A 25,917-nucleotide genomic window follows, 5' to 3' on the forward strand; every position below is an offset into this window, starting at 1 on the left:
GCAGGTCTCAGAGGTCTCTCTAAAAGGGGGTCTGTCTTTCTGCTGGGGTCTGCAGGTCTCAGAGGTCTCTAACAGGGGGTCTGTCTTTCTGCTGGGGTCTGCAGGTCTCAGAGGTCTCTCTAAAAGGGGGTCTGTCTTTCTGCTGGGGTCTGCAGGTCTCAGAGGTCTCTAACAGGGGGTCTGTCTTTCTGCTGGGGTCTGCAGGTCTCAGAGGTCTCTCTAACAGGGGGTCTGTCTTTCTGCTGTGGTCTGCAGGTCTCAGAGGTCTCTCTAAAAGGGGGTCTGTCTTTCTGCTGGGGTCTGCAGGTCTCAGAGGTCTATAACAGGGGGTCTGTCTTTCTGCTGGGGTCTGCAGGTCTCAGAGGTCTCTCTAAAAGGGGTCTGTCTTTCTGCTGGGGTCTGCAGGTCTAAGAGGTATCTCTAACAGGGGGTCTTTCTTTCTGCTGGGGTCTGCAGGTCTCAGAAGTCTCTAACAGGGGGTCTGTCTTTCTGCTGGGGTCTGCAGGTCTCAGAAGTCTCTAACAGGGGGTCTGTCTTTCTGCTGGGGTCTGCAGGTCTCAGAGGTCTCTCTAACAGGGAGTCTTTCTTTCTGCTGGGGTCTGCAGGTCTCAGCAGTTGTAGAAAGGGCACACTTTAATCCTTAAAGATCCAACAACAAGAACGAGGCCTACCGGATCGATGCGCAAGCCCTTTCTCAGCCCACATACACTGATGATCTCAGAGCAGTGGCTGGGTCAAAAGAGGTCCTCTGTCCATCCACACTCATATGCAAACACAAACACTGGGAAGAAAAAAAAGAGAGAGAGAGCGAGCGAGAGAGAGAGAGGCTATCCCAGTGCAAACGCATAGCCCAGGAGAGCAATAATGAAATCATCACTCCGTTTCTCTGATACAACCCTTAATTACCTCTCAGAGGAAAATCTAATGGGTAAACAGCACTTAAGCAGCATGCTGGGGGGCTGGGAGAAAGCATACGGTACCCTCTCTCTCTCTCTCTCTCCCATCACTGTAAAACACCACAGAGAAAGGTAGTGAGTGTTCAGATGATGGCGGGTCCTTATCTTGGCCAAGCAGACTCTGCTATCTCCATGCCCTCGAGGCAGTAGACGAACAACGTTAACTTCTTCAACCCGCCGCCCGCCCAACGCTGACAGACACAGGTGAGCGACAGACGCCATTACCAAACGGAGAAGTAGTCTGCCCGCGGTGGAATACCATTAGCGTCCAGTAAAATGTCAGGGGCCGGGCCCTGGGCAGAGCGTAGAGGCAAAATGTCAGCTGTTGCGTCAAGATGGCGGATGGCGAGGAGAAGGAAGAGAAGATGGGTTGAGGGTTGAGGGAGAATGGGATTTGAAGTGGGTGCTTGAGCGTGGATGGTCGCTAGTCGGATTTGAGGTGGAAGGAACTAACGTGTGTAGTGCGTACCAAATAGCACCCTATTCCCTAGATAAACCCAGGGCCTATTCCCTAGATAGACCAGGGCCTATTCCCTAGATAGACCAGGGCCTATTCCCTAGATAGACCCAGGGCCTATTCCCTAGATAGACCCAGGGCCTATTCCCTAGATAGACCCAGGGCCTATTCCCTAGATAGACCCAGGGCCTATTCCCTAGATAGACCCAGGGCCTATTCCCTAGATAGACCCAGGGCCTATTCCCTAGATAGACCCAGGGCCTATTCCCTAGATAGACCAGAGCCTATTCCCTAGATAGACCCAGAACCTATTCCCTAGATAGACCAGGGCCTATTCCCTAGATAGACCCAGGACCTAGATAGACCAGGGCCTATTCCCTAGATAGACCAGGGCCTATTCCCTAGATAGACCAGGGCCTATTCCCTAGATAGACCCAGGACCTATTCCCTAGATAGACCCAGGGCTTATTCCCTAGATAGACCCAGGGCCTATTCCCTAGATAGACCCAGGGCCTATTCCTAGATAGACCCAGGGCATATTCCCTAGATAGACCCAGGGCTTATTCCCTAGATAGACCCAGGGCTTATTCCCTAGATAGACCCAGGGCCTATTCCCAGATAGACCAGAACCTATTCCCTAGATAGACCAGGGCCTATTCCCTAGATAGACCAGGACCTAGATAGACCAGGGCCTATTCCCTAGATAGACCAGAGCCTATTCCCTAGATAGACCAGGACCTAGATAGACCAGGGCCTATTCCCTAGATAGACCAGTGCCTATTCCCTAGATAGACCAGGACCTATTCCCTAGATAGACCCAGGGCCTATTCCCTAGATAGACCCAGGGCCTTCCCTAGATAGACCCAGGGCCTATTCCCTAGATAGACCCAGGGCCTATTCCCTAGATAGACCAGAACCTATTCCCTAGATAGACCAGGGCCTATTCCCTAGATAGACCAGGACCTAGATAGACCAGGGCCTATTCCCTAGATAGACCAGAGCCTATTCCCTAGATAGACCAGGACCTAGATAGACCAGGGCCTATTCCCTAGATAGACCAGGACCTATTCCCTAGATAGACCAGGACCTAGATAGACCAGTGCCTATTCCCTAGATAGACCAGGGCCTATTCCCTAGATAGACCAGGACCTATTCCCTAGATAGACCAGGACCTAGATAGACCAGGACCTATTCCCTAGATAGACCAGGACCTAGATAGACCAGTGCCTATTCCCTAGATAGACCAGGACCTATTCCCTAGATAGACCAGGACCTAGGTAGACCAGGGCCTGTGGTCAAACGTAGTGAACAATATAGCAAATAGGCTGCCATTTGTGACGCAATGTGATTGTTCATCGGGGTTGGCTAAGACAATGAGGATGAATGGACATAAATGTGCCACAGAAACAACACATGCAAACAGATACTGTACAAGGAAATGCGTGGGCTTTGTGTTCGAAAGTGATGTGATGCTTTTATTATATGACAGACTATTTATGGGTAATTTGGTAGAGAAGTTAACCCTAGACAGACTGCCTGTCTGCCTGTCTGTCCTGCCTGCCTGCCTGCCTGTCTGTCTGTCTGTCTGTCTGTCTGTCTGTCTGTTTATGTGAGTGAAGCGAGAAAGTTTTCCTCCCTCCTTATCTTCCCCTCTCTTCTGCATTCTCACCAGCCACCACTGGCAGCAGAACACACAAGGTCACTGCTAAAGCATCAGGGTGGTGGAAGGGTACAGCGTGGGGGCGTATGAATGACGGAGGAGGTACGTGGGCGGATGGCCACGGGTGCCGTGACTCGGCAGGATGGTTACCACGGCGATAAATAATCGCCTCTGGAGCGGGGCACTAATGAGCGTCGTGCCCCAACCCTCCCCTCTCCCCCATCGCCGTCCACTTGGCGGTGGAGAGAGATCCATCAGCATACCCCCACTGATGGAGTAGAGGTCAACTGTCTCGACCCCGGGGAACTGGCACCAGGACAACCAGCGCTGCCTTTGCGGCCAAGAACCAAGAACAACATGATTCTCATGCCTCAGAGCACAGGGCAGGTGGGATGCCTCCCCCTCCTCCTCCACCAACCCCCTGAGCAGAGGGACAAATAAAAACATGCTATATTATACTATGGTCTAAATACTGTAGTATTACTGTATTTATACACTATTCACTGTAGTATTACTGTATTTATACACTATAGTATTCACTGTAGTATTACTGTATTTATACTCTATTCACTGTAGTATTACTGTATTTATACACTATTCACTGTAGTATTACTGTATTTATACACTATAGTATTCACTGTAGTATTACTGTATTTATACGCTATTCACTGTAGTATTACTGTATTTATACACTATAGTATTCACTGTAGTATTACTGTATTTATACACTATAGTATTCACTGTAGTATTACTGTATTTATACACTATACTATTCACTGTAGTATTACTGTATTTATACACTATAGTATTCACTGTAGTATTACTGTATTTATACGCTATAGTATTCACTGTAGTATTACTGTATTTATACACTATAGTATTCACTGTAGTATTACTGTATTTATACACTAGTATTCACTGTAGTATTACTGTATTTATACACTATAGTATTCACTGTAGTATCACTGTATTTATACACTATAGTATTCACTGTAGTATTACTGTATTTATACACTACAGTATTCACTGTAGTATTACTGTATTTATACACTATAGTATTCACTGTAGTATTACTGTATTTATAGACTATAGTATTCACTGTAGTATTTTTGCATACTGTAGTACAGTTATACAACTCAGTATTCACTGTATTCATTTGTCTGAAAAATACAAACTCTGTCTGCCCATAGGACGGGAGATCTAGTATTCACAGCTCAGTATTACTGTAGTTTACAGCTCAGTCTGTGGATTCCGTCTGTGGACAGCTCAGTTTGTGGATACTCAGTCTGTGGACAGTGGTGGACAGCTCAGTCTGTGGACAGTGAGTCTGTGGACAGCTCAGTCTTGGGCATTTGTCTGTGGACAGCTCAGTCTGTGGATAGCCAGTCTGTGGATAGCTCAGTCTGTGGACAGCTCAGTCTGTGGACAGCTCAGTCTGTGGACAGCTCAGTCTGTGGACAGCTCAGTCTGTGGACAGCTCAGTCTGTGGACAGCTCAGTCTGTGGACAGCTCAGTCTGTGGACAGCTCAGTCTGTGGATAGCTCAGTCTGTGGACAGCTCAGTCTGTGGACAGCTCAGTCTGTGGACAGCTCAGTCTGTGGATAGCTCAGTCTGTGGACAGCTCAGTCTGTGGACAGCTCAGTCTGTGGATAGCTCAGTCTGTGGACAGCTCAGTCTGTGGATAGCTCAGTCTGTGGACAGCTCAGTCTGTGGACAGCTCAGTCTGTGGACAGCTCAGTCTGTGGATAGCTCAGTCTGTGGATAGCTCAGTCTGTGGACAGCTCAGTCTGTGGACAGCTCAGTCTGTGGACAGCTCAGTCTGTGGACAGCTCAGTCTGTGGACAGCTCAGTCTGTGGGCAGCTCAGTCTGTGGACAGCTCAGTCTGTGGACAGCTCAGTCTGTGGATAGCTCAGTCTGTGGACAGCTCAGTCTGTGGACAGCTCAGTCTGTGGACAGCTCAGTCTGTGGACAGCTCAGTCTGTGGACAGCTCAGTCTGTGGATAGCTCAGTCTGTGGACAGCTCAGTCTGTGGATAGCTCAGTCTGTGGACAGCTCAGTCTGTGGACAGCTCAGTCTGTGGACAGCTCAGTCTGTGGACAGCTCAGTCTGTGGACAGCTCAGTCTGTGGACAGCTCAGTCTGTGGACAGCTCAGTCTGTGGACAGCTCAGTCTGTGGATAGCTCAGTCTGTGGACAGCTCAGTCTGTGGAAACTCAGTCTGTGGACACTCAGTCTGTGGAAAGCCATGACCAGAGAGACTGTCAAAGAATACAGCAAAGAATGAATGTCTATGAACTTTCAAAACACTGTTTTTAAAACATCAAAGACAGCAAAGAATGAATGTCTATGTTTTAAAAACACTGTTTTTATTCAACACTATTACAAAACATAAAATGGCCTCTACTTCCACTCACGCTGAAGCTGCAATGAATGAGTAGCCAAGTGTTTCGATAGCCCTGCGTTTCTACTATTATTAGCAGCTCTCGTGTCTGTTTTAATAATCAAGGAATATTTCACTTTCTCTGGTCATAGGAACAATATGAATTGATGCTCGAGGCCAATGCGGTGCGACTCGAGTTGGAAGACGGTGTCCACTCTCTCTGGTCAGTCTCACCAGATGAAAGGAAGGAGAGAGCAGGGGACCGTGAGAGGCGGACACAATCTGCAGCTCTTAATATTTATTTATAAACAAAAAAATAGTTTAACCTTTATTTAACTAGACAAGCCTTGCTTGATTTTTGACTGCTGTAGTATTTACAGTTTACTATAGTGTATATATACTATAGTGAAAGAAAATTGTAGAATATACTACAGTAATTCAATTGAGTGTTTTTGCGGATTCTTGTATACTGCAGTATTTACTGTAGTGGTTTTGTTTTATTATCTTTGGTATAAAAGTGTGTGAAGGTAGGTAGGCTGAATGAATATCCTGAATAGAACACAATATGGTCTATACTTGGGAATGTAGGTTTCTCAAATATGGGTGGCACAAATTGGGATATGTAGTATTTACTAGTGTTTTTGAGGACATTTTAGTAGTATTTACTAGTGTTTTTGAGGACATTTTAGTAGTATTTACTAGTGTTTTTGAGGACATTTTAGTAGTATTTACTACAGTGTTTTTTGTTGTTGTTGAGGATAATACTGTTGTATTTACTATAGTATTCTACAACATACTACAACATTCTATAGTAAGTAATATACATAATCAAGGGATACTACAGTGTGTAATATAGTATTCTACAGTAAATGACAGTTTACTACAGAATTCTTTAGTAAGTATTGTAGTATTATGCTAGCTAACTCCTCAGTGCTAATAGGACACAGTCAGAAACACTGAGCTAACCCCCATTCTCCTACCACAGTAAATAATCATGATAGTGGAGCTCAGGTAAAGATATGCAGAATTACACTTCATTAGCATAATGCGGAGGTTATTTGCCTGACTAATTAAAGTGGAGAGAGAGAGAGACAGAGAGAGAGAGAGAGAGAGAGAGACAGAGAGAGAGAGAGGGATCGGCCACCCCAGAGCATCTCTTGGCTCTCTTAAAAGTCGCTAATTGCTTCCTCCCCTAAACAATCTGTAATGGCTCTCGTTGGTGGTAGGAAGAGTGGACCAAAGCGCAGTGTGGAAAGTGTTCATGATACTTTTATTTCAAAGAACATTCAAACAAAATAACAAAAAACGAAAGCGCACAGTTCTGTCAGGCAGAAACACTAAACAGAAAACAAGATCCCACAAACTCAGGTGGAAAACAGGCTGCCTAAGTGTGACTCCCAATCAGAACCACACTCGGCCAAAAACAAATAGAAAACACCCCGGTCACACCCTGACCCAACCAAACATAGAGAATAATAAGGATCTCTAAGGTCAGGGCGTGACACAATCAGGAGGCACTTCTGACAAGACTGTCGCTAGTGTTGAGCGATTAGTGCTTTTTGAGGTCGGTTCGGTTTTGGTTCGATTACAAAAAACAATCACTGTTTTCGATTTTGATAATTTTTTTAAACATTAAATGTATTATTAAATCATTCCTTTTTTGAGATTTTTTTATGTAAATTCCAAAGCCAAAAATAGTGAACATTGAATTGCCAAAATATTGAAAATATTCCATTGTCTCTGTCAGGATGGCAGGTAGCCTTGTGGTTAGAACGTTGGACTAGTAACCGAAAGGTTGCCAGATTGAATCCCTGAGCTGACAAGGTAAAAATCTGTTGATCTTCCCCTGAACAAGGCATTTAACCCACTTTTCTTAGGCTGTCATTGAAAATAAGAACTTGTTCTGACTTGCCTAGTTAAATAAAACAGTCCATATTGGGTGGAGAAATAGGAAATACTATAAAATATTCAAATACTATAAAATATTCAATTTTCGTATATTACTTTTATATGATGACTTTTTTTTATTCGTTACAAGTCATCCTCTCATCTCTGCTCAGGCAGTAGCAGTCAGCCAGACAACGTTATCTCTGTTCTCCCCCATACTGTACTGTCTTTAGCTAGCCTGCTACAGAGCTGTCTGACGAAATCCTTTTACTAGTTCTTCAAAGTAGATAAGGCATACTTTAGCGAACTGTCTCTGTCCCTCATCGTTGTGTTGTGTGTGGTCTGTGTGTATCTAACCTAACGTAGCAGGCATAAAAGTGGATCTGTCTAGAGATCTGTATATAATGACGAGATGCTTGTCTCCGCCCCAACAATGGGAGTCGTTGTCCCAAAGGCGGGAATGCAGCCAGCAAGTTTAGGTCCAAAATAGGCCAATAGAAACGCGTTAAACCTCTCGCGTCGCCTCGTCCTCTCTGACCCATGTCCAAGCCAGAAAAAAACTGCCGCAATGGATTATGGTCATTCTAGTTTATTACCACGTTTCTGAGCTGAACTAAGTTGACTTTAATGAACACCACAACTCCCTTCAGCCCAGCGTACCACATAGGTCTAAAGTTGATTTCTCTCATGAATGATTTCTCTCCAGAGAAACGGCGCATTGACTCCACCCCCCCCAAAAAACTAAATTGAATTCAAGTAATTGAACTGTCGTCGGACACAAAACATTGTTGATTAATCGCTCAGCAGTAACTGCCACAAATGTATTTCCACTCTCTCACAGAGGTGAGAGATGTTTGTAAACATTCACAAACCATTTACTGTATGTAAAGCATTCGACTGGTTTGTAACAGCATCAAATGAGGCAATGCCAAGGACTTCTATATAGTAGCCTGTATCCTTGTCTCAGATGTAATAAAGGTACTGTGAATGGTGTTCTGAATGTGCTGAAATTAATTCTGTGGGGTGGTAATGACCAATGTTGTTGATGTTAAAAAATGACAGGAAGTTCTCTCTCTCTCGAATAATACACTGTAGTATCCCTCGATTGTATAGTACTTACTATAGAATGTTATAGAATACTGTAGAATACTACAGTATTATTCACACAAAAAAACTGTAGTAAATACTACAGTATTGTCCGCAAAAATACTACACTTTTTAAAAAATATAGTAAATAATACAGTATTTAATTTACATATACCCTGCCCAATCCCCTCCCCATATCCCAAATTGTTCCGCCCATAAGTGATAAACCTACATGCCAAGTATACACCATACTGTATATTGTGTTCCCTGCAGGTTTCAGAAAAGAGCAGAAGCTCTGAACTATCTGTCCTACCCTCAGGTTATGGAAAAACTGTTATTTCTCCAGTAGGTTTACTGAATGAGAAAGCCTTCACTTCTATGTCAAAGATAATACAACAAAAGCACTACAATAAATACTACAATCTGCAAAAACATGACATTAATTACTATAGTATTTGTACTACATTAGTATTTTCCTACAGTATTTATACTATAGTTAACTGTAAATACTAAAGTAAATACTGTAAAAAAAAAAAACACTACAGTGTTTATAGTATTTGGTATGCTACAGTGAATAAGGCCCGAGGAGGTGTGGTATATGGCCAATATACCACGGCTAAGTGCTGTTCTTAGGCAAGACGCAACGCAGAGTGCCTGGATACAGCCCTTAGCTGTGGTATATTGGCTATATACCACAAACTCCGGAGGTGCCTTATGGCTATTATAAACTGGTTACCAACGTAATTAGAGCAGTAAAAATACATGTTTTGTCATACCCGTGGTATACGGTCTGATATACCACAGGTGTCAGCCAATCAGCATTCAGGGATGGAACCACCCAGTTTATAATATAGTATTTATAGAGCTGGAGAGAGGAAGTGAGAGAAAAAGGAGGAGAGGACCGACATGCTATAGTATCTTTTAAATATCGGTCCTCTCCTCCTTTTTCTCTCGTTTTCTCTCTCCAGCTCTCTTGGGCCCACTGTAAGCCCAGTCTAGGACGATGGCCTTATTCTCTCGTTTTCTCTCTCCAGCTCTCTTGGGCCCACTGTAAGCCCAGTCTAGGACGATGGCCTTATTTGGCCCATTATAACGTGTTCTGGCAGGCTGGAACAAATGCCATCAAGTGGCGAAGCTGAAAGAGCCAAACACGCAAAGCTTGTCTCGCTCATGTTAAACAAACTGATTACATAAAGCACATTTGCATCTAAATGTGGCTCTCTTAATCTAATTTTCACCAATGAACTAAACCAATGCCTTGATGTCAGTTGTGGCTTTGTAAAATTCTGGTTCTGCAGTTAAGTCAGCTACTCTCACCGCCCCACAATAATGACAGTGAATGACTGGATAAATCTTGAGTGGTCGGTGTGAAGGGACGCTCCTGTTAGTCAATATAGCCGGCAGACACATTTATTTTCGTTGGCTTTTAGAGGCAATTCTTTAGTGTATCCATTTTAGATTAAGTTATTTTAGCCATAATCCGACAAAGATTTGTTCCATCTCAAGATTCAGACTGTATTTGTCTGCATATCTCTAAAGTCAATGACAAGTTTAAATACGGTCACTTAACTAAAGTGGACCAATCATGTGAGAGATTCAGTTTACTAGAGTTGGACGTGGGAACAGAGAGTGTTTTGAGGGCCAAGACAGATGATAGGATGAGAGACTTTAGTAAGGATTTTGTACGAGAAGACAGTGTGTCCCATTTGGAAAAGATATAGAATAAGACTCTTTATGTTCTACCTGATACCAGAGACATGTAAGCTAAGCCTTCTGAGGTCAGTATACAGTACACGCTACAGTCAGTATACAGTACACGCTACACGCTACAGTCAGTATACAGTACATGCTACAGTCAGTATACAGTACACACTACAAGCTACAGTCAGTATACTGTACATGCTACACGCCACAGTCAGTATACAGTACACGCTACTGTCAGCATACAGTACATGCTACACGCTACAGTCAGTATAGAGTACATGCTACAGTCAGTCTACAGTACATGCTACAGTCAGTATACAGTACATGCTACATGCTACAGTCAGTATACAGTACATGCTACACGCTACAGTCAGTATACAGTACACGCTACTGTCAGCATACAGTACATGCTACACGCTACAGTCAGTATACAGTACATGCTACATGCTACAGTCAGTATACAGTACATGCTACACGCTATAGTCAGTATAAAGTACATGCTACACGCTACAGTCAGTATACAGTACATGCTACACGCTACAGTCAGTATACAGTACATGCTTCAGTCAGTTTACAGTACACGCTACACGCTACAGTCAGTATACAGTACACGCTACATGCTACAGTCGGTATACAGTACACGCTACATGCTACAGTCAGTATACATTACACGCTACACGCTACAGTCAGTATACAGTACAGGCTACACGCTACAGTCAGTATACAGTACACGCTACATGCTACAGTCAGTATACATTACACGCTACACGCTACAGTCAGTATACAGTACAGGCTACACGCTACAGTCAGTATACAGTACATGCTACACACTACAGTCAGTATACAGTACACGCTACAGTCAGTATACAGTACATGCTACACTTTACAGTCAGTATAAAGTACACGCTACAATCGGTATACAGTACATGCTCCACGCTATAGTCAGTATACAATACATGCTACAGTCAGTATACAGTACACGCTACAGTCGGTATACAGTACATGCTACATGCTACAGTCAGTATACAGTACACGCTCCACGCTACAGTCAGTATACAGTACACACTACACGCTAGAGTCAGTATACAGTACACGCCACAGTCAGCATACAGTACACACTACAGTCAGTATACAGCACACACTACACTCTACAGTCAGTATACAGTACACACTACACGCTACAGTCAGTATACACTACACGCTACAGTCAGTATACAGTACACGCTACAGTCAGTATACAGTACACGCTACAGTCAGTATACAGTAAACGCTACACGCTACAGTCAGTATACACTACATGCTACAGTCAGTATACATTACATGCTACAGTCAGTATACAGTACACGCTACAGTCAGTATACAGTACACGCTACACGTTATAGTCAGTATACAGTACATGCTACACGCTACAGTCAGTATACAGTACATGCTACATGCTACAGTCAGTATACAGTACATGCTACAGTCAGTATACAGTCAGTATACAGTACACGCTACAGTACATGCTACATGCTACAGTCAGTATACAGTACACACTACATGCTACAGTAAGTATACAGTACACGCTACACGCTACAGTCAGTATACAGTACACGCTATAGTCAGTATACAGTACATGCTACACGCTAAAGTCAGTATACAGTACATGCTACACACTACAGTCAGTATACAGTACACGCTACAGTCAGTATACAGTACATGCTACACTCTACAGTCAGTATACAGTACACGCTACACGCTACAGTCAGTATACAGTACATGCTACACTCTACAGTCAGTATACAGTACATGCTACAGTCAGTATACAGTACACACTACACTCTACAGTCAGTATACAGTACACGCTACACGCTACAGTCAGTATACAGTACATGCTACAGTCAGTATACAGTACACGCTACAGTCAGTATACAGTACATGCTACAGTCAGTATACAGTACACGCTACAGTCAGTATACAGTACACACTACACTCTACAGTCAGTATACAGTACACGCTACACTCTACAGTCAGTATACAGTACACACTACAGTCAGTATACAGTACACGCTACAGTCAGTATACAGTTCACGCTAAAGTTAGTATTCAGTACACGCTACACGCTATAGTCAGTATACAGTACACGCTACAGTCAGTATACAGTACACACTACAGTCAGTATACAGTACACGCTACATGCTACAGTCAGTATACAGTACACGCTACATGCTACAGTAAGTATACAGTCAGTATTCAGTACACGCTACAGTCAGTATACAGTACACGCTACATGCTACAGTCAGCATACAGTACATGCTACACGCTACAGTCAGTATACAGTACACGCTACAGTCAGAATACAGTACATGCTCCACGCTACAGTCAGTATACAGTACACGCTACAGTCAGTATACAGTACATGCTACACGCTACAGTCAGTATACAGTACACGCTACAGTCAGTATACAGTACACGCTACACGCTACAGTCAGAATACAGTCAGTATACAGTACACGCTACATGCTACAGTCAGCATACAGTACACGCTACATGCTACAGTCAGCATACAGTACACGCTACAGTCAGTATACAGTACATGCTACATGCTACAGTCAGCATACAGTACACGCTACAGTCAGTATACAGTACATGCTACACGCTACAGTCAGTATACAGTACACGCTACAGTCAGTGTACAGTACATGCTACACGCTACAGTCAGAATACAGTACACGCTACAGTCAGTATACAGTACACGCTACAGTCAGTGTACAGTACATGCTACACGCTACAGTCAGAATACAGTACACGCTACAGTCAGTGTACAGTACATGCTACAGTCAGTATACAGTACATGCTACACGCTACAGTCAGTATACAGTACACGCTCCACGCTGAGGTCAGTATACCGTACACGCTACAGTCAGTATACAGTACATGCTACACGCTACAGTCAGTATACAGTACACGCTACACACTACAGTCAGTATACAGTACACGCTCCACGCTACATTCAGAATACAGTACACGCTACAGTCAGTATACAGTACACGCTACATGCTACAGTCAGCATACAGTACACGCTACAGTCAGTATACAGTACATGCTACAGTCAGTATACAGTACACGCTACAGTCAGTATACAGTCAGTATACAGTACATGCTACAGTCAGTATACAGTACATGCTACACGCTACAGTCAGTATACAGTACACGCTACACGCTACAGTCAGTATACAGTACACGCTACATGCTACAGTCAGCATACAGTACACGCTACAGTCAGTATACAGTACATGCTACACGCTACAGTCAGTATACAGTCAGTATACAGTACACGCTACAGTCAGTATACAGTACATGCTACACGCTACAGTCAGTATACAGTACACGCTCCACGCTGAGGTCAGTATACAGTACACGCTACAATCAGTATACAGTACACGCTACACGCTACAGTCAGTATACAGTACACGCTACAGTCAGTATACAGTACATGCTACAGTCAGCATACAGTACACGCTACAGTCAGTATACAGTACATGCTACAGTCAGTATACAGTACACACTACAGTCAGTATACAGTACACGCTACATGCTACAGTCAGCATACAGTACACGCTACAGTCAGTATACAGTACATGCTACAGTCAGTATACAGTACACGCTACAGTCAGTATACAGTACACGCTACAGTCAGTATACAGTACACGCTACAGTCAGTATACAGTACATGCTCCACGCTACAGTCAGAATACAGTACACGCTACACGCTACAGTCAGTATACAGTCAGTATACAGTACACACTACAGTCAGTATACAGTACACGCTACACGCTACAGTCAGTATACAGTACACGCTCCACGCTACAGTCAGTATACAGTACACGCTACAGTCAGTATACAGTACATGCTACAGTCAGTATACAGTACACGCTACAGTCAGTATACAGTACATGCTACACGCTACAGTCAGTATACAGTCAGTATACAGTACACACTACAGTCAGTATACAGTACACGCTACACGCTACAGTCAGTATACAGTACACGCTACAGTCAGTATACAGTACACGCTACACGCTACAGTCAGTATACAGTACACGCTCCACGCTACAGTCAGTATACAGTACACGCTACAGTCAGTATACAGTACACACTACAGTCAGTATACAGTACATGCTACAGTCAGCATGCAGTACACGCTACAGTCAGTATACAGTACACGCTACAGTCAGTATACAGTACATGCTCCACGCTACAGTCAGAATACAGTACATGCTCCACGCTGAGGTCAGTATACCGTACACGCTACAGTCAGTATACAGTACATGCTACAGTCAGTATACAGTACACACTACAGTCAGTATACAGTACATGCTACAGTCAGCATGCAGTACACGCTACAGTCAGTATACAGTACACGCTACAGTCAGTATACAGTACATGCTCCACGCTACAGTCAGAATACAGTACATGCTCCACGCTGAGGTCAGTATACCGTACACGCTACAGTCAGTATACAGTACATGCTACAGTCAGTATACAGTACACGCTCAACGCTACAGTCAGTATACAGTAGAGAAGAGGAGTAGAGTAGAGAAGAGGAGTAGAGTAGAGAAGTGGAGTAGAGTGGAGAAGTGGAGTAGAGTAGAGAAGTGGAGTAGAGTGGAGAAGTGGAGTAGAGTAGAGAAGTGGAGTAGAGTGGAGAAGAGGAGTAGAGTGGAGAAGAGGAGTAGAGTAGAGAAGAGGAGTAGAATAGAGAAGAGGAGTAGAATAGAGAAGAGGAGTAGAGTGGAGAAGAGGAGTAGAGTAGAGAAGAGGAGTAGGAAGAGGAGGAGAGAAGAGGAGGAGAGTAGAGAAGAGGAGGAGGAGGAGAGTAGAGAAGAGGAGGAGAGTAGAGGAGAGGAGGAAAGTAGAGAAGGGGAGGAGAGAAGAGATGAGGAGTAGAGAAGAGAGAGATAATAAAGAGATAGAGGGGATAAAGAGAGGATAGAGATAATAAAGAGATAGAGAGAGAGGGGATATAGAGAGAGAGGATAGAGAGAGAGGGGATATAGAGAGAGAGGATAGAGAGAGAGGGGATATAGAGAGAGAGGATATAGAGAGAAGATAAAGAGAGGATAGAGATAATAAAGAGAGAGGGCAAAAGAGAGGATAAATAAAGGATAATGAGATAGAGAGGATAAATAAAGGATAAAGAGATAGAGGGGATAAATAAAGGATAGAGAGGATAAATAAAGGATAATGAGATAGAGAGGATAAATAAAGGATAAAGAGAGAGGATAAATAAAGGATAAAGGGATAGAGAGGATAAATAAAGGATAAAGAGATAGAGAGGATAGATAAAGGATAAAGAGATAGAGAGGATAAATAAAGGATAAAGAGATAGAGAGGATAAAGAGATAGAGAGGACAAATAAAGGATAATGAGATAGAGAGGATAAATAAAGGATAATGAGATAGAGGATAAATAAAGGATAATGAGATAGAGAGGATAAATAAAGGATAAAGAGATAGAGAGGATAGATAAAGGATAAAGAGATAGAGAGGATAAAAGAGAGGATAATGAGAGAGGATAGAGAGGACAAAGAGATAGAGAGGACAAAGAGAGGATAATGAGATAGAGGATAGAGAGGACAACGAAAGGATAAAGAGATAGAGGATAGAGAGGACAAAGAGAGGATAATGAGATAGAGGATAGAGAGGACAAAGAGAGGATAATGAGATAGAGAGGTAGAGAGGACAACGAAAGGATAAAGAGATAGAGGGGATAAATAGAGAGGAAAACACACAAAAAGCGCATGTGTGTGACAGGTAGAGAGAGAGTGAGGGATAAGAAAGAGGGAGAGACAGGTCGATGGAATCAAGTACCTCGAGAAAGTGTTTGAGAAAGCAAGTGAAAGGGGAGAATATCATGGTGAATGGTAGTATCAGAGTATCATGGTGAATGGTAGCATCAGAATATCATGGTGAATGGTAGCATCAGAATATCATGGTGAATGGTAGCATCAGAATATCATGGTGAATGGTAGCATCAGAATATCATGGTGAATGGTAGCATCAGAATATCATGGTGAATGGTAGCATCAGAATAGCATGGTGAATGGTATCATCAGAATAGCATGGTGAATGGTATCATCAGAATAGCATGGTGAATGGTATCATCAGAATAGCATGGTGAATGGTAGCATCAGAATATCATGGTGAATGGTAGCATCAGAATATCATGGTGAATGGTAGCATCAGAATATCATGGTGAATGGTAGCATCAGAATATCATGGTGAATGGTAGCATCTAACAGCAGCATGACTCTCCTACACATCTCCTCTCTCAACTGGGTCATTATCTCATTAAGACATTGATGATAATGATCACCCTCATTACCCTCTCGGCTTCACAGACGCTAATCTGGTGGGAAATGTCTCCCTGATTGCCACCACCTTAAACCCAAACATGACTTATAGACCCAGCCGCCACACACATACACACACACACAGACCTCTCTCGTCAATTATGACTTATAGACTCAGACTTCACGCACACACACACTCACATGCCTCGTTCGTCAATTATTAAAACACACTCGCACACTTACACAGATAGATTCCCTTTTGAGACACAGAGACCCATAGACTCACACACAATGTGCTACTTATGAGTACATTCACTTTAAAGAGGATATTAAACAACATAGCCACGTCCTTTCTCTGTCAACATAGCCACGTCCTTTCTCTGTCAACATAGCCACGTCCTTTCTCTGTCAACATAGCCACGTCCTTTCTCTGTCAACATAGCCACGTCCTTTCTCTGTCAACATAGCCACGTCCTTTCTCTGTCAACATAGCCACGTCCTTTCTCTGTCAACATAGCCACGTCCTTTCTCTGTCAACATAGCCACGTTCCTTTCTCTGTCAACATAGCCACGTCCTTTCTCTGTCAACATAGCCACGTCGCATTCACGTCCTTTCTCTGTCAACATAGCCACGTTGCTTTCTCTGTCAACATAGCCACGTCCTTTCTCTGTCAACATAGCCACACCCTTTCTCTGTCAACATAGCCACGTCCTTTCTCTGTCAACATAGCCACGTCCTTTCTCTGTCAACATAGCCACGTCCTTTCTCTGTCAACATAGCCACGTCGCTTTCTCTGTCAACATAGCCACGTCCTTTCTCTGTCAACATAGCCACGTCCTTTCTCTGTCAACATAGCCACGTCCTTTCTCTGTCAACATAGCCACGTCCTTTCTCTGTCAACATAGCCACGTCCTTTCTCTGTCAACATAGCCACGTCGCATTCACGTCCTTTCTCTGTCAACATAGCCACGTCGTTGCTTTCTCTGTCAACATAGCCACGTCCTTTCTCTGTCAACATAGCCACGTCCTTTCTCTGTCAACATAGCCACGTTGCTTTCTCTGTCAACATAGCCACGTCGCATTCACGTCCTTTCTCTGTCAACATAGCCACGTTCCTTTCTCTGTCAACATAGCCACGTCCTTTCTCTGTCAACATAGCCACGTCCTTTCTCTGTCAACATAGCCACACCCTTTCTCTGTCAACATAGCCACACCCTTTCTCTGTCAACATAGCCACACCCTTTCTCTGTCAACATAGCCACGTCCTTTCTCTGTCAACATAGCCACGTTCCTTTCTCTGTCAACATAGCCACACCCTTTCTCTGTCAACATAGCCACGTCCTTTCTCTTCAACATAGCCACGTCGCATTCACGTCCTTTCTCTGTCAACATAGCCACACGCTTTCTCTGTCAACATAGCCACGTCCTTTCTCTGTCAACATAGCCACGTCCTTTCTCTGTCAACATAGCCACGTCCTTTCTCTGTCAACATAGCCACGTCCTTTCTCTGTCAACATAGCCACGTCGCTTTCTCTGTCAACATAGCCACACCCTTTCTCTGTCAACATAGCCACGTCGCTTTCTCTGTCAACATAGCCACACCCTTTCTCTGTCAACATAGCCACGCGCATTCACGTCCTTTCTCTGTCAACATAGCCACACCCTTTCTCTGTCAACATAGCCACGTCGCATTCACGTCCTTTCTCTGTCAACATAGCCACGTTGCTTTCTCTGTCAACATAGCCACGTCCTTTCTCTGTCAACATAGCCACGCATTCACGTCCTTTCTCTGTCAACATAGCCACACCCTTTCTCTGTCAACATAGCCACGTTCCTTTCTCTGTCAACATAGCCACACCCTTTCTCTGTCAACATAGCCACGTCCTTTCTCTGTCAACATAGCCACGTCGCATTCACGTCCTTTCTCTGTCAACATAGCCACGTCCCTTTCTCTGTCAACATAGCCACGTCCTTTCTCTGTCAACATAGCCACACCCTTTCTCTGTCAACATAGCCACTTTCGCATTCACGCCACCCTTTCTCTGTCAACATAGCCACGTTGCTTTCTCTGTCAACATAGCCACGTCCTTTCTCTGTCAACATAGCCACGTCCTTTCTCTGTCAACATAGCCACGGGGCTTTCTCTGTCAACATAGCCACGCCCTTTCTCTGTCAACATAGCCACGCCCTTTCTCTGTCAACATAGCCACGTCGCTTTCTCTGTCAACATAGCCACGTCCCTTTCTCTGTCAACATAGCCACGTCGCTTTCTCTGTCTTTGTCGCTTTCTCTGTCAACATAGTGGTTGCTTTCTCTGTCAACATAGCCACGTCCTTTCTCTGTCAACATAGCCACACCCTTTCTCTGTCAACATAGCCACGTTGCTTTCTCTGTCAACATAGCCACACCCTTTTCTCTGTCAACATAGCCACGCCCTTTCTGTCAACATAGCCACGTCCTTTCTCTGTCAACATAGCCACGTCGCATTCACGTCCTTTCTCTGTCAACATTTTCTCTGTCAACATAGGTGTTGCTTTCTCTGCCAACATTGTGTTGCTGTTGTCTGTCAACATAGTTGTGTTGTCTCTCTGTCAACATAGTGTCCTTTTCTGTCAACATAGCCACACCCTTTCTCTGTCAACATAGTTGTGTGTGGCATTGTCCTTTCTCTGTCAACATAGCCACACCCTTTCTCTGTCAACATAGCCACGTCCTCTCTCTGTCAACATAGCCACACCCTTTCTCTGTCAAGATAGCCACGTTGCTTTCTCTGTCAAGGAATATTTGGATATTTGGACTTCGAATTCTGGCAGTCAAGTCTGTAGACTGGGTGGTTGGGTGGGTGGAGGTGGGTTTGGGGGGTTGCCTAGCCCCCAGTGCTGAGCATTTCTCCTGTCAGGTGGGCCGTTTCCCTAGAACAGACAAGGCTAACCTCCACAGGCACAGACTTGATCCATTTTTCTCCTCCACCAAATCGGTATCCTTTGTGTTGTGGTGTGGTGTTTTGTTGTGTTGTGGTGTGGTGTTGTGTTGTGGTGTTTTGTTGTGTTGTGGTGTTGTGTTGTGGTGTTTTGTTGTGTTGTATTGTGGTGTGGTGTGGTGTTTGCCGTGTTTTGTGGTGTTGTGTTGTGTTGTGGTGTTGTGTTGTGTTGTGTTGTGGGTGGTGTTTTGTTTGTTGTATGTTGTTGGTGTGGTGTTTTGTTGTGTTGTGTTGTGGTGTGGTGTTGTGTTGTGGTGTGTGTTTTGTTGTGTTTGTTGTGGTGTTTTTGTTGTGTTGTGTTGTGGTGTGGTGTTGTGGTGTTGTGTTGTTGTGTTGTGGTGTTTTGTTGTGTTGTGTTGTGGTGTTTTGTTGTGTTGTGGTGTTGTTGTGTTGTGTTGTGTTGTGGTGTGGTGTTTTGTTGTGTTGTGTTGTGGTGTGTGTATACACGTTTAACTATACTTGTGAGTACCAGAAATCCTCACAAGAATGGTAAACCAACTAAAATTCAGAGAAGTGAGGACATTTTGCTGGTCCTCACTTGTAAAAATACTATTTTAGGCTTAGGGGTTTAGGGTTAGAAATAGGGTAAAGGTTAGAGTTCAAGTTAAGGTTAGGGTTAGCGCTTAGGGAAAATAGGATTTTGAATGGAAATCCATTTTCGGTCCCCAAAAAGTCCTGTGTGTGTGTTCACGGGTTCAATGCACTAGTAGCCTAGTGGTTAGAGTGTTGGACTAGTAACCGGAAGGTTGCAAGTTCAAACCCCTGAGCTGACAAGGTACAAATCTGTCGTTCTGCCACTGTTACCCACTGTTCCTAGGCCGTCATTGAAAATAAGAATGTGTTCTTAACTGACTTGCCTAGTTAAATAAAGGTAAAAGAATATTAAAAAATATGTGAGCAAGCAACACAGCGTAATCAGAGATTTGCTGATATATCCCCTTTACTGTATAGACGAATGATCCAATTGACTGTTTCAGTACACTGTGGAAGAAACGATATTTCTCCAGCCGGTTGCAATTCCCTATTTCCGATCTGACAACAGAACCCTTCCAGGATAATACACTCCATTCTTTTAAATGAAAGGGGAATTGTACAGTTATTCAGTACAGCTTATTCACCAAATACTATAGAACGGGAATTACACTTGAGACTAAACAGACATGCCTTCACTCTCTCCGTAAACAGACATGCCTTCACTCTCTCCGTAAACAGACATGCCTTCACTCTCTCCGTAAACAGACATGCCTTCACTCTGTCCGTAAACAGACATGCCTTCACTCTCTCCGTAAACAGACATGCCTTCACTCTCTCCGTAAACAGACATGTCTTCACTTCCGTAAACAGACATGCCTTCACTCTCTCCGTAAACAGACATGCCTTCACTCTCTCCGTAAACAGACATGCCTTCACTCTCTCCGTAAACAGACATGCCATTCACTCTCTCCGTAAACAGACATGCCTTCACTCTCTCCGTAAACAGACATGCCTTCACTCTCTCCGTAAACAGACATGCCTTCACTCTCTCCGTAAACAGACATGCCTTCACTCTCTCCGTAAACAGACATGCCTTCACTCTCTCCGTAAACAGACATGTCTTCACTCTCTCCGTAAACAGACATGCCTTCACTCTCTCCGTAAACAGACATGCCTTCACTCTCTCCGTAAACAGACATGCCTTCACTCTCTCCGTAAACAGACATGCCTTCACTCTCTCCGTAAACAGACATGCCTTCACTCTCTCCGTAAACAGACATGCATTCACTCTCTCCGTAAACAGACATGCCTTCACTCTCTCCGTATACAGACATGCCTTCACTCTCTCCGTAAACAGACATGCCTTCACTCTCTCTGTAAATGCGTCTGCGACAGAGGAAAATAAGAGAATGCTTGCTCAGCTCCGCCCCGGAACATTTCCATGCATATGTAATATAGTCTGAGGCCTACAAATGTTTCATCCGTGAATTATCTCCATCATACGTCTGCCTCTTGTACAACACACAGACACACACACACACACACACACACACACACACTTCTTTAAAAAACTGCACACCAATATTGCAAAGTCTGCCCACTCTAGATACCAGATGTACCGCCTCAGTGGTACAGATGCATTTCGTGTCACACACTTAGCATCATAAAAAATATATATATTAAAATAATATATTAAAGCAACAACAAGCCCAAACAAAGACTCTTCATTTTCTTTTATCCTTAATAAAAATATGAAAAAATATATATATATTATAAGTGTTGTGGACATAAATGTGGGTCCCAATTTCAATATTGCTGTTTGAGAGACAAAACGGGATATCTGTAAGAGTGGTTTGTGAGCTTCTCCTTACTCCCCACAAATTATAAACACACACACATACCACTGCATCCTCCTGGCATTTGTATTGCAGTAAAAGGGATCTGGGGATATCACTGTTGCTTATTCCAGCTGTAAAGTTCGTTGTGAAGGTCACAGTCTGTCCAACGCCGTTTTTAACAGGCACGCACTCTGCGCCTGTTAATGTTATGGGTTCCTTCACATTCCTTCACTTTCAAAATGTTTCCATCCAATTTGTTGTCTAGAGTCTGGATTTATGATCTAACTACAGAAAGTAACTAGTGTGTGTGTGTGTGTGTGTGTGTGTGTGTGTGTGTGTGTGTGTGTGTGTGTGTGTGTGTGTGTGATATTTTGGAGAATGAATAGCCCAGTTATACTTCTGTTGAGAAGTGCAAACATTTGACTAGTTAAATCTGCGAGCTTTGAGCCAATGTGAAGGAAAACAAATTACGATAATCTTATCTTTGTCTTGTGTCAAATTATAGTACTGTACACAATGGTGGTTCGAGGTGGTAAAATGTTGTTGTATAGCATTCAAGCACAATTAATCCCTGACCCAGGTCTAAATCAGGGACTGACGTAGGTCTAAATCAGGGACTGACCCAGGTCTAAATCAGGGACTGACCCAGGTCTAAATCAGGGACTGACGTAGGTCTAAATCAGGGACTGACCCAGGTCTAAATCAGGGACTGACCCAGGTCTAAATCAGGGACTGGCGTAGGTCTAAATCAGGGACTGACGTAGGTCTAAATCAGGGACTGACCCAGGTCTAAGTCAGGGACTGACCCAGGTCTAAATCAGGAACTGACCCAGGTCTAAATCGGGGACTGATATAGACCTGGGACACCAGGTGTGTGTGCAATTAATTTTCAGATAAAACAGAAACCGTACACGAGGTATATCAGCTCCTCCCGGAGACGACGCAGATCGGCCCGCTTTGACGATTCTCGTACGCAAACAGATTTATAATATAGCGAAGGAAGATAATAGGCCTACTGTTTAATGCATTGTGTCCGTTTTTTTTGTTGCCATTGATCTTTCACACAATTTATGGAGACAATTGCAGATATATAATATTACCTTTATTTTACTAGGCAAGTCAGTTAAGAACAAATTCTTATTTTCAATGACGGCCTTTCAATGTCGTTAAGGGGCAGAACGACAGATTTGTACCTTGTGAGCTCGGGGATTCGAACTTGCAACCTTTCGGTTACTGGTCCAACGCTCTAACCACTAGGCTACCTACTGTAATTACATGGATTCTGCAGATGCACATGGATTGTCTTTGATTGATAAACTATGTATGGAAAAAGCTGAATCCATGTTATGCTGGATACAATCTAACCGAAAAAGAAGGCAAGATAACTAACAACAATTGCAAAATTGGCTTTTACGCGCACGTTTTTGGTGTGTCATTCATTTTCCAAACTATTATGCATTTGTGATTCAGGCAAAACCTTTTTTTTTACCAGCATCTCAAGCATTGACATTCATATTACTAAACTTAGATTCACATTTCAGTTCAGAGTGGTAGCCTAAATAAACGGGATTCACAGCAGGAACCGTGCGGCGACACGCTTCACTGAAGGCCTTTACCGCAAATCAACGCGCAAGGTCAGCTTTCGTTTCCAGAACATTATCCACTAGCCTTAGCTACTATTACCTTATTGAAGCAGTGCTCCCATGCGCCCAATAAATACGATTTAATTTAACAGCAAAGGTGAAATGTGACCAAATTCCAGTGTGCATTGTTGCAGATCGGCCCGTCTTGGTCTTTTCCAAGTGCCAAGGGAGCGACTACAGTCATGTTGATAGGCCTAGGTCAGACTAATAAAAAACAACGGGGTTGAGTTAACCAAGCTGTTCTTCAAGCGTGTTAATAAACCGGTACTCCGCCACAGCTGTTCAGAGTCAAATTCTGTTGCTCCAGTTACTTTTCAAAGCCGGGACAAAGGCTGTCCTGCACTCTGGCCTCTCCATCACACAACTGTCAACGGTCTGAACCATTTACCTTGCACAAGTCAAACATTTTGTGACAAATTAAACGCATTCAATGTACGGCCTGTGGTCAAGTGGAATTAATTTATGTACGTAAACTATCCCGAAAAACGATAACAACCCGTCATGTGATTTTAGTATGCAATGCAGAGCAACATTTGTGTCACACAATTTTCTGTAGGCTACTCATTGACGCCGGTCATGAAATAGTTCTCAATCTGGCAAATTAAATAACGTTCCAATAATGTAGCCAATTTATCAATGACGATTGTAGGATTTAAAAAAAAATGTTATATGTGAGTTCACTGCTTAAAAAACAACGTGCGAAAATAGCATACGACGCATGGCCAATGTTCATGCTAAATTTAGTGACTTAAAAAGAAGAGAATAAACGCTCTTAACCCAAACCAATGTAACAGAAAAATCCAGAGTGATTTGTCATGGGCCTATTTGAATTTGTTTTAAATAGGTCTAAAATGAAAATTTCCGTTCGAAATAATTGGGTGTTCTGGACATATCTTGTGTTTCACGTCTCCGGTGTAGGTTACATTATATGATGATCGTCATTTCCACACACACACACACACACACACACACACACACACACACACACACACACACACACACACACACACACACACACACACACACACACTATTCTGAATCAACAGGAGTCAGGTAAAGTTTTTTTAAATACTGTAAAAGTTGCAATCTGGCTATTTCTACATGTGAATCTACAAATGATTCCCAAATATGTTAATGATATGTCATGTAAATAGGCTATCAAATACATCAATAATTATAGCCTATGGGGAGCACGCAAATGACAGGGCGCAGTTGTGGAAGAAATAGCTGCCATACAATTCAAAATCATTTTGTGTAAATCGTGAAAACAGTGCATATGTAGACTAACTTATTCTAGAACAAAAGTGTTCCTCTATCGGTTCTTACCTTTCCAAAAAGAAGTCAAAAGAAGCATTGAATAAACCAGAGACGCGTCTCGCATTGCAATCCGTAATGTGTCCATGTTGACGAAGTATGCTCTGTTCGAACTGTTCAGATGATGTAATTACTTGTTCTGATGCAAAATATTAATGTCCCATTAGTGTCATAATCTCGGTTTAAATGCACTCCTTATGTCCCGTGTAGCCTATTTAACTGCACCCGTGTCGACAGTTATACTAAAAACCTTGTCCTCAAAAATACAACGCATTCCGATTCAACTGGCTACATCCCAAAACTGGTAGAACCCCGTAGCCAGTGTTCCGACTGCACTCCTTTTCCCAACCCTTTTCCGTTAGCTTTCTGATATTCACCCTTTTCTCGAAAGTTTAAAAACAAGCGGCGGGTACTGTTCAAACTCAGTGCATGCTTTTCAGTGATCCACGTTGATTAAATCCACCCTTCCACGCAAATAGCTTAAAAGCTCCGAGTTGTTCTGGACCGGTTAGACCCCGTCGGCGACGTTCCACTCTCGCTTCTGTGCGGCTGCGCTCGAGCTCTCATCCCACGTATCTCTTGTATCTGCGATTAAACTTCAAGTGTGTACTTTCTGTCGTGTGGAAGAGAGGAAAGAGAAGGCTACAATTGATGCTTCTACAAGATGCGAGGGACAGTTTAGAGGCGGGATGATAGTGACACATTTGTGAGCCAATAGTTGGATTTCGAGGAAGCAGGTGAACGAGGATGCAGGGTCGGCGATAGCCAATCAAATGTTAGAAATGTTCCCCAAACAAATAGAAACTGGAATGTGAGGACATTGTCACGCGTAACGGGACTCAAAAAAGGAGAGACCTATGACGCTTTCCTCCTGTCTATAATACACACTGGAGTGAGTTTAGACAGATTTGTTTTAAATAATGTTTTAAAAAATTATTATATATATATATAATGAATTCATTAAATATCAAATATGGATGTTTAATATTGTTAGGCTTTTATTCTGATAAACGTGGGCGTGTGGTAGATAAACTGCGTCTGATGCAAGCGAAACCTTTAAGTAGGCTATAGTCTTAGGCTACCGTGTTTACAAGAACAGTAAAGCTGTCGGCGATTATTCATGCCTAAGACACTGTAACACCTGTTTACAGTGTAATCGATAGATGCATCTATCAGCTGATTGCATGAGGCTGCTTGTACAAT

At 43.3% G+C, this 25,917-nt stretch overlaps 1 protein-coding gene across 1 annotated transcript in view; it reads right to left on the reverse strand.

Annotated features, from left to right (window-relative positions):
- Nucleotides 1-25,413, reverse strand: part of si:dkey-215k6.1 (transmembrane protein 132C) — a 465,782-nt gene extending 440,369 nt beyond the window's left edge. Inside the window, exon 1 of the mRNA XM_042320275.1 lies at nt 24,727-25,413. Coding sequence (XP_042176209.1) covers nt 24,727-24,802 — 76 coding nt within the window. The 5' untranslated portion in view covers nt 24,803-25,413. The remainder of the gene's footprint in view (nt 1-24,726) is intronic.
- Nucleotides 25,414-25,917: the final 504 nt, after the last annotated feature.

The sequence above is a fragment of the Oncorhynchus tshawytscha genome, linkage group LG04 (assembly GCF_018296145.1).
Source record: "Oncorhynchus tshawytscha isolate Ot180627B linkage group LG04, Otsh_v2.0, whole genome shotgun sequence".
NCBI classification, from domain to species: domain Eukaryota; kingdom Metazoa; phylum Chordata; class Actinopteri; order Salmoniformes; family Salmonidae; genus Oncorhynchus; species Oncorhynchus tshawytscha.